Here is a 17,649-nt window from a genome sequence, read left to right as displayed (position 1 = left end):
AGAACTGGGGGACAAAATTAAGTGGCACATCTAGTGGTGGAGTAAGTTGTAAAATGGCCTTTATTCCCCTCATTTCTTCCAGCACCTCTCAAGGTCTTGGTGAAATGAGCTTCACGAGCTGTCTGGAATTGTTGCCTTCACTTTAAAAGCTCTCTCCATTTATAAGAAAGGTACTGGAGACATGGGTTAGGCACAGGAGACATCCACGCTGCCAGAAATACTGTATTCTAAGCAAAGATTTGACTCTTTTGCATGTAGTATTCCTTGAGTTTCTAACTCCGGCTTTTGAATCTACTGTAGCCTGCAACAAGAATGCACACTTCTGCCTCTGGTCAGGTTTTGTACTGGGGACTGTATAGGTCACAGCACAGAGGAAACCAATCAGATTCAACCTTCCAATGATCCACATCTGCTAGGAGCTGTGCTGAGTGTTTATGAGCAGCCTGCCCAGGAGGGATGCTTCTGGTGTCTGTCTGTTGGGAGCTGGAGCTTCTGCCTTCCAGCAGGATGCTCTGCATCCTTGGGCTGTTCTCCTTTCCTGGTATGTTAGTCCCTCCCTTTTATAACCTGGAGGACTGTCTTCTCCACATCATGCCTGAGCCTTCCAAAACGCTGTTAAGCACCTGACCTCGTGCTTTTGTAACAAGTTCCATCACTTCTGTGGAAAGTTGTTTTCATTACTTTGCCTTCAGCATGTTCTTGTACACTGCAGAAAATCAGACACTGTCATCTTAAGTCTCTGCTTAGTATTTAGTATTTAATCTGTGCAATATTTTTCCTCCCTTGCTGCTTCCTTCTTCTATCAGAGCCTTTCTACTGCTTCTTTTTCTTTTTTTTTGGTGCATTTAGTTATTTTTATACTGCTCAATAACCATTATGTTTACAGATGAAGGTGAAACTGTAAGCTGAAGTAGCAGAGGATTACAATTACTTGTTAACTGGGGAAACTGGGAGACCCTCACATGTGTCACTCTGCATTTGTCCTCTCTGGTGTTCTGCAGGAGATACCTTTCTCCATCCATGCCCCTCATGTCCACATTCCAGCCTTTCATTGTTCAAGTCCACTTACACTGTCTTTGGTTTGAGGTCTCTGCTGTATCAGAAAGGATGAGCTATCAGTCCCATTCTGTTGTTTGGAGATGTACACTAACAGTCCTGTCCTCATTAGCTGGTAGGATGCACTGTCATTTTAACATGTGAGGCCTCCAGATAAGCTCCTCTTCATTCTCTGGGACTTTTGCTGGCCTCAACGTGTGATGCCCTCTTTTCAGGGATGCAGCTCTGGAGTGTTTGCCATCTCCATGAGCTGCTCTCACCTCTGCTTTGTGCATGCATCACATGGGAAGCAGGAGAAGAGAGCAAAGCCTCTGCAAAGGGGCTCAGGGCTGACAGCTCACTGGGAGCCGCTGGGCAGAGCAGAGTGGGTGGAGTGAAGTGAAGGGGGTCCCAAGGGGATGGTCATGCTGAGCAGCTTTCAGAAAGCTCAGGTGCCACCTTGGTTTTGCGAGGTGCTGGATGGAGCTGCAGTGCCAAGTACATCTGGGCTGTGAGGTCCACTTTGTGAGGCACGGTGGGCAGCACAGGGGTCCTGCAGTAAGTGATGAGGTCTGGCAGGTGTACACTCCCTCCAACACAGGTAGTGCCTTTCCCCACTCTCTGGAAGAGGTAAGCAGGGAGAACATTTTCTTTTAGCAGGGTCCTTAACCAAAATCAGAATGAAGGATGGACTGGGAAGCAAGAGTTCAGTCCTTTAAAAATCATAGCAAAACAATTTTTTTGACAGAAAGCTGGCACTATTTTTTTAGTTTCTTTCTTTGTTTGTTTGTTCTTTTCAGTACAATACAAAGGTGACAGAAACAGCTTTTGTAACCAGCAAGTGCCACAGATTTGCTCCATGACCTTTCGGATGTGCATGTGCCTAGATTTTGAAATCAGAGTTAGGCACTTAAACCTTGGCATGCCTATGCAGGGGGATTATTGGAGCTTGTTTCAGAGGTGCTAATCAAACCTTGCTTTGAGTAAACTAAGTGGGAGCAGGTAGGATGCCTCTGCTCTAAGGCCAGATGTTAGTGCAGAAGCAAGGTCCTCACCACCCTTCCCCTGCACAGGAGAAATGCCCCTCAAGTGAACCTGCATGGTCCAGGGGGCTCCTGTGGTGCCATACTATCTGCATAGGAAGAAACATCTCTCTGACCCCAACAGTTCATTTGCATGCATTTGCAGAATGCTTTTTATTTAAGGACTTGTGAAAAGTTACTGGTTTCTGTAAGATTGTGCACGTGGTTTCCCCTGCCCACTTCCTAATCTACATCTTGTTAGCTGGTTACCCATAAAAATCTGGCTCCTGGCTTATTTAAGAGCTGTTTAGAGAATATTTTGTCATCTTGTACAAGACCCCTTCCCATACCGCTCATTTATCTGAAAGGAAATAATTATTCTTCCAGCACAGTGCTGCAGTGCTGTGTATGTCTTGGTGAATAAACTGATTTGGGGCCTCTGGGTCTCTCCAGAACATACAGTTACTGTAGAGCATCTAAAGTTGTTTCTGCAAGGCTACAGCTATGGGCCACAAAACATCTCTCCCTGCCCTTTAGAAAGATCTTGACTTAGCTGCTGTTTTAAGCTTCAGTGGAAAGTGGAGTGGAAAGGAGCAGGAGATATGTAGAGCTCTGCAGTGACTGGGGATGGTTAGGGCACTGCCCCTTACCCAGTCGATCATGCTTCACTGGTGACAGATTTCCTCCACATATGTCCCTCGCTGAGAATCACGATGAGCTCCCAACTCTGCTCATACAACAAGGCAGGCGCTAATAGCTTGTCACGGCTGGCCTGGGCTGACTTTGGATCCTTGGCCTGGAGGTGAGATTTTCCATGTGCCCTTGGGAACATCCTGATTTTCTGCTCAGACTAGAAGTGGCTTTTAGCAGCTGCCTTGTTTCCATTTTTCCAGAAGAAAACATAGCCCTCCCCAGCTGGTGGTGGTTCAGAAAGAAGCATCTTGGTGCCAACAAAGGTGGAGACCCACCAGATGTCTCTGCAGTGGCTGCAGAGAGGGTCTGAGTTATGTCCCTGCATGTTTCTCTCCTAGGACTACACCATCACCATGTACTTCCAGCAGAGCTGGCGAGACAAACGCCTGGCATATAATGACCTTCCTCTCAACCTGACCCTGGACAACCGGGTGGCCGACCAGCTGTGGCTGCCAGACACCTATTTCCTGAATGACAAGAAGTCCTTTCTGCATGGGGTGACGGTGAAGAATCGCATGATTCGGCTCCATCCTGATGGGACGGTCCTGTATGGCCTGAGGTAGGTGTGAGAGGGATTCTTGTTGGTGATCTTTGTGAATGACTTCTCATATAAATTTTCCTCCATTTGAATGATGTTCTGATATTTTCTTAAGGCACAGACAGGGTCCCAAGCCATACTCAGGTGCTGCACGTGTTTAAGCATCTTTCTCCAGGCTGGAAATGGTTGTTAAATTCAGACTGCCAAAGTTCCCTCTACTGCTATAGACAGGTGTTGGAGATGGGAAGAGTTGCTTCTCTGCTTTTCAGGTTACTGCCATACAGTGTATTCACTTCCATTTGAAACAGTCATTTTCAGTTGCCTATAATTTTCTTTAAGTTTGGCTTAGGGAGATAAGAACTCATTACTCCGGTATCTAACTTCTATAGCGTTTGAATCCAATCATTTCAGTCATTTTTGACCATGAAATATAAGAAATGATTTTGGACCATTAAAAAAAAAAAGTCTTGTGTCTTTATCAGAGCAATTTTGATGACTGAGCTTTGAAAGTTGATGTTTAGTAGGGGAATGGTCCCCAGCAAGGAGACTTCTTGTGGTGTCTGGAACAGATTTGTGTTGGCAGTCCACAGAATCTGAAGGTACTCTGAGTGCTGTGAAGGTGGCAAAGTCTGGCTTGCTGTGTTACCTGGATCTGTGGAGATGGCAGGGCAGATAGGGGCTAAAAGAGAAGTCTGCAGCTGTAAGTAGAAGTACAGCACAGTTTTGGATGCTGTAGCTGAGATCTAGGCAATGATTTCCCCAACCCTATGTTTGTCTGCTTTGAGCTGTTCGCCTCGGGTTTTTTTGTGGGTGTTTTTTTTTGCTTGTGTTGTGTGTGGTTGTTGGTGGTTTTTTTTTTCCCTTTTTGACTACCAAAATTCACAGCTGGCTTTTAGACCTGCCTCCACATTCACAAATGATTGTGATAGCAGCTCTGGGCTTACATCCCAGTGCAGCAGAGGGGGAGGAAAGACCTTTCTCTTTCAAAAAGGGTACACCCACCCTTCCCATTTACAGTATCAGCTCTTCTGCTGCCTTGTGCTTTGTGGCAAAGTCTGACTTTTTATGATGATTTCCTCCTTTTTAAGTAGCAGGACTGCTTCTGGGAGAGAGGGGCTGAGTGTGGGCACAGCAAAGCAGAGCATTGTTCTGCTAGGGAAAATGGGGTGATTGTATCCAGTGTTTCCCTATGCCAAAAGCCAAAAGAGAAGCAGTGGCTACTGGTGGTAAGGAGAAGGATGGAATAGGTCTTGTGATGTTTGTACTTAATTGTCCTTCTGAATAGAGGATGCTTCTTGCTCTTCTGATACAACAAAAGATGGAATAAGGTCGACTGTGAGCCTCCACCAATTCCACCTCTCCTTTCCCAGGAGCATCCATCTCTTGACCTTGTGCTAGTGATGTTGCTTGGCTGCTACTGCTCTGAACTTTACTCACTCACCAAAAAGATTGTAATCTTCACCCAGCTGGCTACCCCAGATTTCTCCATTGTGTTAAACAAAGTATGAAGGCTGGGCTGGGCAAGAAGATGCTTTAATTTAGGGTATGTAGGAGCAGAAAACCTGTCCTGTTGTGAAGGAGGGGGCATAAAGTGCCGTGAAGCTGGAGCTGTTGAACCAGCCCACCTGAGTGCAGAGCTGCCTCCCCCAGGCTGGTAGGAGACCTTAGCATGCACCTGCACAGCAAAAGAAGCAGAGATGCTGGTATCTAGTATATTTTTATCAGCTGCCATTTAATCAGCTCCAAGAGCGAACACTGTGAACCCTGCTGCACAGGTGAAGAGCAGTGGAAGCCCATGGAGGATTTTCAGGGCAAGAATGCTACGTGAGCACCTCTAGCACTGTTCCTGCCCTTGTTCTCCTGCAGGACCCTGCAGCATGGCTAGAGGAGCTCCGCTCCCTCCCAGTGCCTGCGTAAATGGGCGAGCTGAGGAAAACTGCATCCAGGCCAAAAGAAAGAAAATGACAGCTGTTTGCCCCTGTTATTTCCAGGGCCATAGTAAGAGCTGCCTGTGTTGTTTTAACTTTTGGCTGGTTTTCCTGGAAGCTGCTTTCTTGCCCCTGGAGAAAACTGCAACTGCAAAAATGAAGCAGCAAGCAATTGCAACTGCTATTCCTGGGCTGTGTTTCTGGGCAGGGTGGCTCTCTTTTAATGCCCTGCAGGCACTGGGGTGCAGGGGGACAAGCCAGGTGCCCTGAATGCCTGAAGTCCCTCAAAATTCATAGTGGTACAGAAAGTGTTTCCTTTAGGGCTTAGAGTCTGGACTGCCTCCTGCACCTGTGGTTTTGCTGACCACAGAAGCGCTAGGTGCAGTTTTGCAGGTGCAAAGAATTGTGGACGCATTCAAAAATACAAAGCCATGTGCACAGCAGGTGTAAGCAGGTAAGAAAACAAGCTGAGCATTCACCTGTGCTCCCTTCATCTTTGTACACGTGCACCTACACTTGCTCTGCAAACAGTAAGGGAAGTGCAGGTCCTTCTTGTAGGGTGAAGCCCAGTCTTGTCTTGTCTTGCATTTTTGGATGGATTTTAAAATGGAGTTGCTCAGATAGAAGAAAGCTGAAGAAGGCAATTTCTGTTGGTTCTTTTTTTTGTTTTTTAATCTTTGTCCGCCCTCTTGTTTGTTTTTGCCCAAGCCAAATAGCAAAGCTCTGCTCCTTCTACCTTCTCACCAGCCGCTTTCCCCTCCTTTGAGCTGATCCTGTAGCAAAGTGACTCAATCGTGCTATTTGTGGCACAACAGTCATTTTTCTTTCCAGCAGTCTCTGATGTCAGAGAGCGGAGAGGATGACACCCTGGCAGCCCCAGCTCCAGCGAGCATTCAGGCAGGATCAGGCTCAAACCCCAGAGCAGACCACAAGGTCCAAGTTAGCTCACGTGGAAGTCAATGGGTATTTTGTTTCTGACCTCAGTGAGGACAAGATCAAGCCTCAGATAAGTCGTTTCCATGAGTAAATGAAGCCCTTTATTCCACTGCTCTGTTTCATTGTGGAAGCTGTGTGTCAGAAAAGCATATGCTTGTTTTTGATAGAATTAGCGAATTAGTGGATGAAGGGAGAGCAGCAGATGTAATACAGCTACATCTTAGGAAAACGCTCGATACAAAAGCTTACTCCAAAATTAATTCACACTGGGCTAGGATTAAAAGCTGGTTGCCAGGTCTCTGACAAAGGGAATGCATAAACAGCCATGGGCTGTGCTGGGAGGCTATGCGGGGCTGCCACGGGTATTTCCCAGCTCCATCCTCCCAAGCTAGCAGGTGGCCCAGATCCCGGGTTCTGGAACCCAGATCCAACCCTAGGGATGCTCCTAGCGGCTAAGGTCTGCTGTGGGAGGGTACAAAGCCAGTAGGGTTTTAGGAAGCGTGAAGCAGTGGGATTGTGCCTGGGCTCCTTTGGCACCTCCATATCTTGCAGGGGTTACAAAAGCCCATGAAGTGCAGGCAGTCACCTGGGGCACACAGCGGGAAAGTGCTAAAACAACATGTTAGGTCTGCAGTACGAAGCGAGGCTTGAGGGAACTGCCCGCCAAGACAAAGCAGTTTGTTGGTGTCACGGAGAGAGGTGAATAAAACAGTGAGGAGGAGCTGGATAGAACTGGCTGGATTTAATGCATTTTTTCCTCCTAATGGCTTTCTGTCAGAAACTGCGCTGGCTTCATCCAATTCTAAACAAACAAACAAAAAATTGGGGACCATCAAACCATTTCTCTGGACCTCTGTTCAGCCTCTGCTGTTGTATTCAATAAGCTTTGCATTATCACATCTTGAAGCTACATGTAACGGTGTGAGATTTCTATCTCCAGCCCATGCAGCTTCCATTTGGTAACGAAACATTCAGTAGTCGACGCTCTTTAGATGCTGATGTCATCAGTATTTTCCTATCTGTTTTCAGATGCCTAAAAATAGAAACAACTGTAACGACGCTGAAATTCTCACACGGCAATGCGAAATCGTGTTTGAAACCAGCTTAAAAACGTCTTTCAGGGAAATATAGAAGCTCTTGGATTGCATTCCAATTAAGGGGAAATACCAAATTCCAGCAGAGCAGGTGCTTTGGAGGGGCTGGGGCTGAAGGCCTGTGCTTGCTGGGACAGTGGGCAGTGGCATGGAGCAGAGCAGACAGCAGGCAGGACAGCACCGGGCTGGCAAAGAGCCTGGGAGATGTGAACTGAGCAACTGGGAGCTGCAGAGGAATTTGATGACACAGACTAAATCCTGTACAGGGAGGATGAGGGATCTCCTCCTGCGAAGGTGGTAGTGGTGGGGTGTACGTGTGTTTTGCTTTGCTTTTTTTTTTATTAATATTGCTGGCCATGAAAGTCGCTGCAGTGAGGAGTGTTGGAGATGAGGCAGTTTGGATACAGGGGAGCTGAGGCATTGCAAAGTGCTGAGCCCAATGGACTGCAGACCTCCACTGTCCCCCTTGGTGTAAACATCCGTTCAGGGCTTGAAGCAAAGATGAGAGTCATTATACTTCAAACAGCTCCACATTCGCAGTTTACACCTGAGTGAATCCAGGTGTACCTATTTTGGCAGCGCTTGCTTTATGCTTTCACAAGACTGCGTTCCCATCTCTCCCAGGGAAGGGCAGGCCTTGTGCCGCAGTGAGCCGACCCACTCCTGGCACTGTGCTTGCTGCTGGGCCAGGCAGCGCTCACACACTTCTTCCAGCTCATCTTATGCAGCAGAGTAGCTGAGGTTGGCCCAGCATCCCCATCTCCTGCACAGCCACCACCAGGGATGCTGCTGCATGGTGCCACTTGAGGCTGCTCTTTCTGCTGCCCATGGTTTGGGTTCCATTGCATCTTTCCTTGGGGTCTTCTTCAGAGCTCCCATCACCAGCCCAGCTCTTGACCAGCGCCCAGCTCTGTCTGTGCTGCATTCTCCGTATTCCTGGTCTTTTTGGTTCTTCAGTTGACAGAAAGGATTCTTCTGCTCACGTCACACTTGAGGCTTGCTGTTTGCAGCCATGTCCTTTCTCTCTCCATAGGTGTTATCTGGTTCCCTATGAAGCAGAGGCCTGACAGGTTATAACTGAGGAGCTCTTTTGCAGCGCTGAGACTACTGAGCAGTTTTCTCCCAGACCGTGTCCTGGTTTCTGCTGGGACATATTTGGTTTTGGAGCCAGGAATTGGACTTATTGATCCCTGTGGGTTCCTTACAAGTCAGGATATTCTGTGACTCTGTAGTATCTGGTACGGTGCTTTGTTTGGGAGTGGGAGAAGGGCTCATTCCATGGGTGAAGTACAAGTTTAGGAGAGCTTTTTTTCTCTCCATCTAATCGGAATGCAGCACATGGTGTTATTTATCAAAGGAAGCCTATGCAAGCACAGATGCTTTTGGAAACAGAGTGACCTTAGCAGGATTGTGCCAAGGCTTATGGAGTTGGTTTTAGGCACACAGACACAAGAGGGAAATATTCCATATCCTTGCCTTGCTCTTGGTTCTAACATGACCTCTGGGAGTCTGCAAAGATCAGACTGTGTTGAAAGAATGGCAGAATTCACCACGGGTTTATAAATCCCTCCAGGCCCTTCGAAGTTTGTGCTTACTGCCAGGCAGAAGGTGACATTTGCCAGCATGATTTTATGACTGACTTTGAGAATGTGCAGAGTGAAAATTCAATTTCATTATTTTTTTCCCCTCATTCAGCAAAACAGCAATTTTGCCTTTCTCTTCTCTTAGTCACCGGAATTCCTGTACAAGTCTAACTTGCCCCTTGGGGGCTCTGCACGTGCCCTGCAGAACTCAAGTGGTTTCCACACCTTCTCATTGCCACTAATTCAGCTTCAGGGGCTGTATTGCTGATGGACAGCAACATCTTAAATGTCTCCAGTAATCTGAAATCCAGAAAGTTGCAACCAGCAACTGGATAGGGGCACCAGACGGGGGTAATCCACTCTGCCAGATTGTTTTCTGTGTCCACAAGCAGTCTCCTGGATATTTCCCAGTTAGAGCCCAGAAGAGGCTGGTGCCTATTCTCTCATTCTGCATGCAGCCAGATCCTTTCTCTGGAGGGCAAGAATCGAAGTGTAGGCACAGGCGGTTCCATACCGGTCGACAGTAGCCCTAGAAAAAACCAGTCCCAGGCACATTTAGTTTCATGGTGTACACATATATATGATGCATAGAGTTTACTTTTTAAGGATGAGCTTAAGGGGAACGGGACCCTGCTTGCTTCAGGAGCTCCTCAAAGAAGAGAGTCTTCCCCTTTCTCGCTCCCAGTCCTTCTTCCAGAGCCTGGACCTACTCATTTTGAAACCAGGTGATATTTTGGGGAAGTCATTTTTTGCCCTTTACACTTGTAGCTGATGAATTCAGTCCTCTAGAAACCTGGAAATTACCTGGAGGATGGGCTGGTGGCTGAAGGCTCTCAGAGTTTGGTACAGGGAGATGAGGCTCAGGCAGGAGCTGAAGGGGAGCTAATGTGGAGGCAGGCAGTGGAGTAAGAGGGAGATGGAGGAGACAGTGTCAACCATGGTAGGTTTTAATAGCAGGTCAGAGCTCTATGCTGTCTTGAACTTATATAATCATTCTAAATAAGACAGAAGAAGCCATTAATAAGTAAACAGCGATGAGGAGGATCAGAGAGGGAATGAAATGTCTGATGGTTTTCAAACTGGAGAACTTGTGGAGGACTTATGATAAGCCGAAGACTGAGCACTCCCTCTGACTGAGCCTCAGCAATGGGGGGACACCCCCGTGTTCATGTCATAGGGCAGGCAGTGGTGGAGGGGCAGCACAATGAGGCTGCACTGCCCTTTCTGTGCCAGAATCTGCTTGGTCAGTACAAACTCCAGGTGGGCATCACTTCCTCATCATAACAAATGGAGACCTAGCACTTGCCTGGTATGACTTTGAGCTTTTGGCTGCTCTTCTTGAAATGATCCATTCCTCCCCTGGGGCAAAAGGATGCTCTCCAGAGTTAGGTATCTGTGCTACCTCAGCTTCTGCTTGGATCTGCTGGTGCTAGCAGAGAAGGGGGATGTCCGTCAGCCCACAGCCTGCCAGGACTGCTTGACATCTCATGAATGCATGTCCTTTTTTTTCCTTTCCCTTTTCCTTTTCTGTGGTATACAGTAGTTTCTCTATAGCTCTGCCTCCCCCCGGATGAACTGTGTTTTCCTGCCAGCTGTGCAGCGCACTAGCAGGGCAGCAAGGACTTGGCTGCTAGATAGCACAGCTGCCCACAGACCTGAGGAGCAGTGATTAGAGCAAGGGCAAGGACATATCTTCTTTGTGGGGAGGGAGGTGAGAAGGTGGTGGTGTGAGGGGGCTGACTTGGAGGCAGACAGAGGGGGCAGAGATGGAATGAGGAGGTGGATGGTGCTGGCCAGGCTTGGCTGCATCATTGAGCACATCATGTGAAGAGAAGGCGAGCGCTCCCCTCCGATGGGCAGTGTCTCTGTGAATCGCCATCAAAGCAGATGAGATTTCACACCACACCAATTTCTGAATTTAAAAGGGGAGGGAGGGTAGTGAAGCAAGAGAGGAGGAGTGGGAGGGAGGGAGGGAGAAGACACAGCCTGGCCTGGTGCCATCACTTTGTGCCAGTGCCATGGGGAAGGTGGCATCATTCTCCAGCATCCCCTGTGGCCCCGCATTCAATGCTCCCTTCTCCTTTGTTCATGTCTCTATGGGCAATGCACTCTATCTAGAGCTGTGTGCAGGGAGATGGTTTGTTCTCCGTCTCCTCACCTCCTTTTGCATGGAGCAAGTAACCACTCCCCTGCTTTCTCTTTTAAGTTCTCATTCTTGTCCAGCTCCCCCATCCCCAGGCTACCTCATCTTCTTGCTTCTCCTGAGCCCTCTCTGCTGCTCCCTTACCCTAGCAGCATTCTGTCCTGCACTATTTACTCTCCCATCTCTCTTCTCCACTCCTGTCTCCCTCATCATCACACCTTCATCACCCTTTTGTCCTCTCCTCACTTTCGCAGCTCTTAATCTCCCCCCTCCTTTATTGCCTGTTGACTCTATGGAGACACCCAGAACACGGAACACCCCCTAGCTGCCTCCGGCCAGTTCTCTCTATGCCACCTCCTGTGGCACATCTCTTTACACAGCAGCCAATGTATCAAGGTAATATGTTTAAAATCATGAAAGTATGAGGCAGAAACTGATACTGTGGCCTTCAAGAACAGACAGGAGATGCACAGTGACCCCACAAGGTCACTGGGATGCCTGAGTTTTACTCCTGTCCCCCTTTAGCTATGAAGGGTGGAAAGCTTCTCACCCCTTTGCCAGGTCCAACCTTTTGCACCTAAGGAGGTGCAAAAACCCCTTGGTGGCTCCCTCTAGAAGAGAGTGAATGGTGGGGGCAGGGAGAAAGGCCACAGGTGGGTATTCTGCCAACAGTGGTAGGTGCTGAGTCCAGCAATAGTAAGTAAGGTTGGAAAAGACCATAAAAGGTAACCTAGTCCAACCATCAACCCATCACCACTGTACCCACTAACCATGTACCTTTGTGCCACACTGACCCTTTTCTTGAGCACCTACCTCCAGGGATGGTGATTCTACCACTTCCCTGGGCAGCCTGTTCCAATGCCTTACCAACACCTTGATGTTGTTACTTTCTATATCCCAAAAAGGTTTATCAAGTTATAGGAAGCCTCAGGATAGGACCTAGTGCCCAATGTCAGCTGCCCAGTGCCCCCACGTCTAATCATGCTGCAGGAGCCCATATCCATGAGTCCCTGAGGTTGCCCAGCCTTTAATTTGAGGGAAAGAAAAACTGTTATCTCATTTTTGAGGACTAATGTCCTCTTTTTCTCATTTCTCTCCTTTTTGTCCTGTCTGTCCTGAAGTTCTCTTCTTTCGAATCTACAGGGCTAAATCCTGCCCTGATGTAAATCTCTGCTGATGTAAATTGGTGTGATCTTGCAAAAATCATTGGAGTGGCTCTGGATTTATGCTGGCTGTTAGTGCGAGCAGGGTTTGGCGCATGGCATGCAGTGGCCATAGCTCACTGTGTCGTGCTCTGCATTTCCAACCAGCACTGCAGGTGACAAGCAAATCCTGCTGAGAGGCGAGCCGGTCCCTCTCAAAGCATAAGAGGCTTCCCTTGGATGCCTTTCGTGTGACCAAGTGAGCCAGCTGGGCCGCAGTTTTGGGATGGACACTGTGGAAAGGTTTTAGCCTGTGGGGTGGCACAAATGGGGTGGAAAATTTTCATTTAATACTTTTTTTTTTTTTTTTCTTTTTTTCCTTTTGCATCTCACACATTAGGGAAAATAGGAGAGCGCATTTGTAGCTGCTATTTCCCACGGGTGCAGTATAATATATACAGTATATGCCGTGTGTTGCACAGGGGGATGAGTCATACCCATTCGTGACTCTTTGGTCTCGGTGCTGGCCAGGATGGACTGCACCTGCTGCAGGGGGCTCTCCCCACAAGGTGCACTCCCCAGGTATACTCTGGGTCTGCTCCCACGCCATAGCACCCTGTGCTGCCCACCCTGCTCTGGGGCTGGGTTGGGAGAGGCTCTGTGTTTCCATTCATCCACCCAGAGGGGCCAAATGCGTTGGCTGCAAAAGCCGTAAGTGCAGTCCCAAAGCCGCAGTGATCACCTCTGTAAGTGGCTCCTGTCCTGTCACCCTTCCTCCCCTCTGTGCTTTCTCCTCCACCTCAAATGCATTACAGATAAAAGGGTTAAGAGCTCACTTGGGCCCCCTGCTCTGAGAGAGGGCAGTTGCAGTGTTGTATCTAGACCCAGCGAGGATATATATAAATTCCCTTCGTCTCTTCAGATCTATTTATAGCACGGCAGGCAGTGGCAAAGGCTCTCCTCAAGGCTTCATCTCCTACAAACAGTCTTCACAGACAGCAGAGAGATAAATTTAGCACACGAGATTTCTTAAAGAGCCAGCAGCTCTGCGGGGCCACACGCCCGCCCTGCTCAGCCCCCACCCCTGTACCCCTAGAACTGTGCTCTCCCCATGGGTGCCCACACCCACCTTCTCCCCACCGCCCCCTCTGATTTTCTGTCCTCACACCCCCTTTCTGCTCCCTTTCTTCTTTCATTGATGCTTTTTCCTTTTTTGCTTCTTTTTTTGGTGTTTTTTTTTTTTCTTTTTTTGCTGGTTCGCCATCTCACCCTTTCTTTTTTCTTCCCCCCCCCTTCCTTTCTCTCTCTCCCCATCCACAGGGCTCAGAAGATAAAGCTTTCTCGTTAACAGTTCACTGGTTATGCCTACATAGTAAAAACTGTGTAGCTTGATTAATGCCTTCCAGATGGTTAATTGAAAAAAAAGAAGGGGGGGGAGTGAGGGGGGGGGAAGGGAATGCACCAATCTCTCCCCCCTTTTCAGCACTCTGCACACATACACTGCACAGGAAGACAACTGCATTAATGGGTGAGGGGAGCAATAGATTTAAGAAATGGGGGCAGCCTGCTAAATTCAGGGCTGGCTGTTAGTGGCTGAATTGCTCTCTCCCTGCTTTGTGCCTGCACCCCACCTGCCCCACTGCAAAATGCCCCAACCCAGAGAGCAATGCTCCTTTGTGTGCACCACGTAACACACACACAAACATGTGAACCCTCCACATGTACCATGTGGCACTGACACTTCTAAAACAACCCCAGCCCTCTTTCTCTCCCTATATTTGTTTTCCTAGGGAATGCATACATGTACATATGTGTCAGGTGAATCTCAACCATGGAATCTCTTGCATAGGAGTGAATCTGTTAGTGGAGCCACCAGCACACAATGCAGGACAAGGAGGGCAGTGAGTGCGATGGAGGGGCACAGATAAGTGAGGGCTGCAGTGGGGTTCTTGGGGCAATTTGGGAGGAAAGAGGTCACTGCAGGACAATGCAATCAATGCTTTTCTGTTCTAATGGACATGTGCCCTCACCCTCAGCCTCTCTTTCACAAGCTGACATCTCTCTCCTCTCCCTACTCTGTTCATAGCTCTGCCTACTCCCAGTTTCTTTGTCTTTCTCCTGAAGAGACAGAGGAGGAACACCAATCCCTTCTCACCCTGCTAATAGAGATACTGCCTTGCTGACGTGAGTCACAGAGGGTGTAAGCCATGCAGTTGAGGGTGAGCTGCATCCAGCCCCCCGCACACCTCCCTCCATCCTCCCACCGTGGCTCTCCCTGGTTTCCAGGGAAACAGCGGCCCCAAATGCTGCCTGACTTTCACATCTGCCTTTCATTTCTCCTTTTTTTTTGAAAAAATAATCATTATTGTTATTTTTTTTTTCCCTTCCATCTTCTTTCAGGATCACCACCACAGCCGCCTGCATGATGGACCTGCGGAGGTACCCACTGGACCAGCAGAACTGCACGCTGGAGATTGAGAGCTGTGCGTATGCCATGCAATGCTGACCCACCCAAGCCAAGTCCTCCTACCCTGGGGCTGCCTTCCAGGGCTTTTAAGGCCACCTCTACCCAAGGATGCCCCCTGGGGCAGGACTGGGCTCCCTAATCCAACCTCCATCCCCAGGGTGAAATGCTCAGAAAAATGGAGCTCTGGCAGCAGGCTAGACACTTAAAATCAGTCTCACTTTTGGGAGGGTGGAGAAGGCTATCTTGGCCCTAAGAAGCACGGTGCATTCAGTGGTAGCTGAGCCTACTTTCCTTAAACTCCCATGAAAAGCCTCCCTGACCATTCTGGCCAAGGGAGGTCCAGCACTCCCTCATAAAAATGCACTGCAGTATCCCCACAGGAGCGGTCCAGAGCAGCAGATCTCACAGTAATGATGATGCAGCTTCAGTGGTGATTATCAGAGAATTGCTTTTTTCATAAGAGAGGTCCCATGGCATCAGCAGTCGGCAGGCACGGCGCTGCCTCCCCAGCCTCTTCTCTGCCAGGCAGCCCTGGCCCCACTCAGGATATGCAGTGATAGCAGCTCTTGGCATAGAGGGTAATAGGATGTAAATGAGGTCCTCCTGGAGGCACTAATGGCATGCCATTTCTGGCACTCCTTCATATTTTGAGAATAGTTTATGGTACAACCAAGAAAACAGAAGGCAGAGAATTACCCACAGTTCCCTGTCTTGCAATTTTGTTCTTAATGGGACATGTCAAGCCAATTTGTTAGCTGAAGTTACATTTCCTTACAGTATTTCTAAGATACACGCTGAGATGAAGAGACTCACCGTTTCCTTGCTAAGAGCCTTTGTCTCTCACACTCACGCACACTGGAAATCCACAGGGCTCCATTTTGTTTGTTTCCTCATCCACAGAACTTTGGAACAACGCTCCTCTCATGCCTGGCTTAAGAAAAAAAAAACAACAGAATGAACACAAACAGAAAACCCCACCAAAATGTGGTGCAGGAGTGTTGGGTTTGCAGAGTCATAAACTCTGAGGCCTTCAGTCCAGATGGAAAACACTGAGAGTAGTTACCAGAACTCCACAAAGGAGCAATCTCCAGAAAGAGATGCTGCCTTAGTGGTAGTCAGCCCTTAAATGAAATCTAGGAGAGGTGGAGTCAAGTTCCACCTCTTTGGGGAACACAGCTGAATTACCTTCACCTGTGCTCCCACAGCTGACCCGACACTTGCCTCAGATGGTTAATCAGAGGTTCAGGCTGTGATTAACAGTTTCCCATACAATTGCCCACTAACTGCATTCCTCAGTACATCTCCACAGTTCCTGAGCTCCTCCAGAGATGGTGACTGCACCGCCTCCCTGGGCAACCTGTGCCACTGCCTCACTGTTCTTTCTGAGAAGAAAGCAGCAGTGTGCAGCTGGGGTTTCCTTCCCATAGCAGTATGTCGAACTTACCTGCAGGGGATAAGCCCATGCTAACACTGCTTGGTGATCTAAGCCCCTACCCCCAAACCAGCCCTCATTCCATGACCCCCATTCCTGATTGGGTGCCAGCACTCAATAAAAAAGTGATGAGGCCGGCAACAACCAGGCCATTCATCCGGCATCTTAAGATGTTATATCAATACTTCATGATATTTCAGGTTGAAATGACTTTCTGAAAGTTGTTTTGCTTTTTAAAATTAAAGTGGAAACTTGGTTTTCTTTTCTAAAGCTGCAAATCAAAGTGGAACATTTATTTTTAGACTGAGCAACCTTTCCCTTTAGAACCGCTTTGAAAAAAATGGTTTCTTGAAAAACGTTTGATTTCTTATTGCATAATAACATCAGAAAAAAAGATTGGTCCCCAGTATCAGCAGGTCATAGGATGAATGGGATAGAGCTAGTTAACTGCGAGGTATCCTAAAATTAGTTACTGTAACTTGACATTTTCATTGCTGATCAGGAAGTAAATTTGAAGTCACTGCTGTTAAATTTGTGGATGATGAAGATAGCAGTCTGCGTGGCCTGCTCGCTGCACATTTGAATGCATCCCAATTTGAATACATCCATCCTGAGTACATCTGAATACAGCTAAATGCGGAGGGCTGTGGCTGGGTGCAGCAGCCAGGCTGCCAGACTGAGGGATGGGACCTGCACAAGCCCAGACCGCAGAAGATGATGGAGGGATCACAGCCCTGAGATCACTGCTGGAGGCTTTGTAGCAACGCTCTGGCACAGAGGGCTGGAGCAAGCCTTGGTTATATAAACCAGGGGAGCAGTGACTCAGAGCAGGGAATCGATTGGCCTCTGCATGTGCCGCTGGTGAGACTGAGAAAGGGGCTCTTTCTAATTTTGGTTTCCATAATTTAGAAAGGAAGTTGAGAAATCAGAAGAGGTTGAGAAAAAGATGCTAAAAAGCATTCAAGGGCTGGAGCAGATGTTTTGCAGTTAGGAACTGAAATAGCTCAGCCTGCTTTGTTTACTGCAAGGGAGACAGAGAGGTGACTTGTTTACAGGCTGGGTGCACCTCTGCAGAGGGTGGGAAGGGCTCCATAACCTCAGAGTGGCCACTGGTGTCTGAGGTTCTGAGCCTGATGGATTCAGATGTAAGCTCATACACACTGTTAGCTGCGAGGCCCTGAGCCATGGGAGCAATGCTTTCCATGCTTGGTGTCAGCACCTTGCTCTGGGACAGGTGTACAAAGGTGGGGTAATGAGGCACCACAGCAACCTGTGCCACCTCAGGGTCCTTCTGATTCCCTGACCTCATGGGTCCAAGTGCTTTACCACAGTCATCCATGGAGCAGAAGCTGCCACCAGGGAGGAGATGGAGGCCTGGCTTGATTGATTTATAGCAAAGCAGATCTGGTATAGCACTTGGTAACAGTCTTCCACTTTTTTAGCATTGGTGAATAAGCACAGTAATTACTGAGAGCACAGGACGTGGGCTTGGAGGCTACAGAGTCATCAAATAATGCAGTTTAGAAAGGACCTCAGGGTGTCATAGTCCAGCCCCCAGCTCAAAGCAGCACTGGCTGTGAGACCAGAACAGGTTACTCAGGACTTTGTCCACCCAGGAGCTGCAGCATCACACTGT

At 48.3% G+C, this 17,649-nt stretch overlaps 1 protein-coding gene and 1 long non-coding RNA gene across 5 annotated transcripts in view; one reads left to right on the top strand and one right to left on the bottom strand.

The window, feature by feature from the left end:
- The window catches only part of LOC107312849 (gamma-aminobutyric acid receptor subunit beta-4), a 72,536-nt gene that overhangs the window by 38,842 nt on the left and 16,045 nt on the right, over nt 1-17,649 (top strand). For 2 of the 3 annotated variants that reach the window (XM_015860641.3, XM_015860642.3), the window contains exons 4-5: nt 3,089-3,309; nt 14,515-14,597. In XM_015860641.3, coding sequence (XP_015716127.2) covers nt 3,089-3,309; nt 14,515-14,597 — 304 coding nt within the window. Of the gene's footprint in view, nt 1-3,088; nt 3,310-11,263; nt 11,369-14,514; nt 14,598-17,649 lie in introns of those variants that run through there. The other variant, XM_085544662.1, reaches the window with a different exon arrangement.
- LOC107312852 (uncharacterized) overlaps nt 1-17,649 on the bottom strand; it is a 43,362-nt gene that overhangs the window by 23,468 nt on the left and 2,245 nt on the right. Inside the window, exons 2-3 of one of the 2 annotated variants that reach the window (XR_004306916.2) lie at nt 15,395-15,512; nt 7,382-9,358 (exon numbers count right to left, since the gene is read on the bottom strand). This is a non-coding gene — a long non-coding RNA (uncharacterized LOC107312852). Of the gene's footprint in view, nt 1-7,381; nt 9,359-15,394; nt 15,513-17,649 lie in introns of those variants that run through there. The other variant, XR_001554655.3, reaches the window with a different exon arrangement.

The sequence above is a fragment of the Coturnix japonica genome, chromosome 4 (assembly GCF_054131305.1).
Source record: "Coturnix japonica strain WE chromosome 4, WE-NBRP24, whole genome shotgun sequence".
Taxonomy (NCBI): Eukaryota; Metazoa; Chordata; class Aves; order Galliformes; family Phasianidae; genus Coturnix; species Coturnix japonica.
This window is presented reverse-complemented; position numbering and strand designations above follow the sequence as displayed.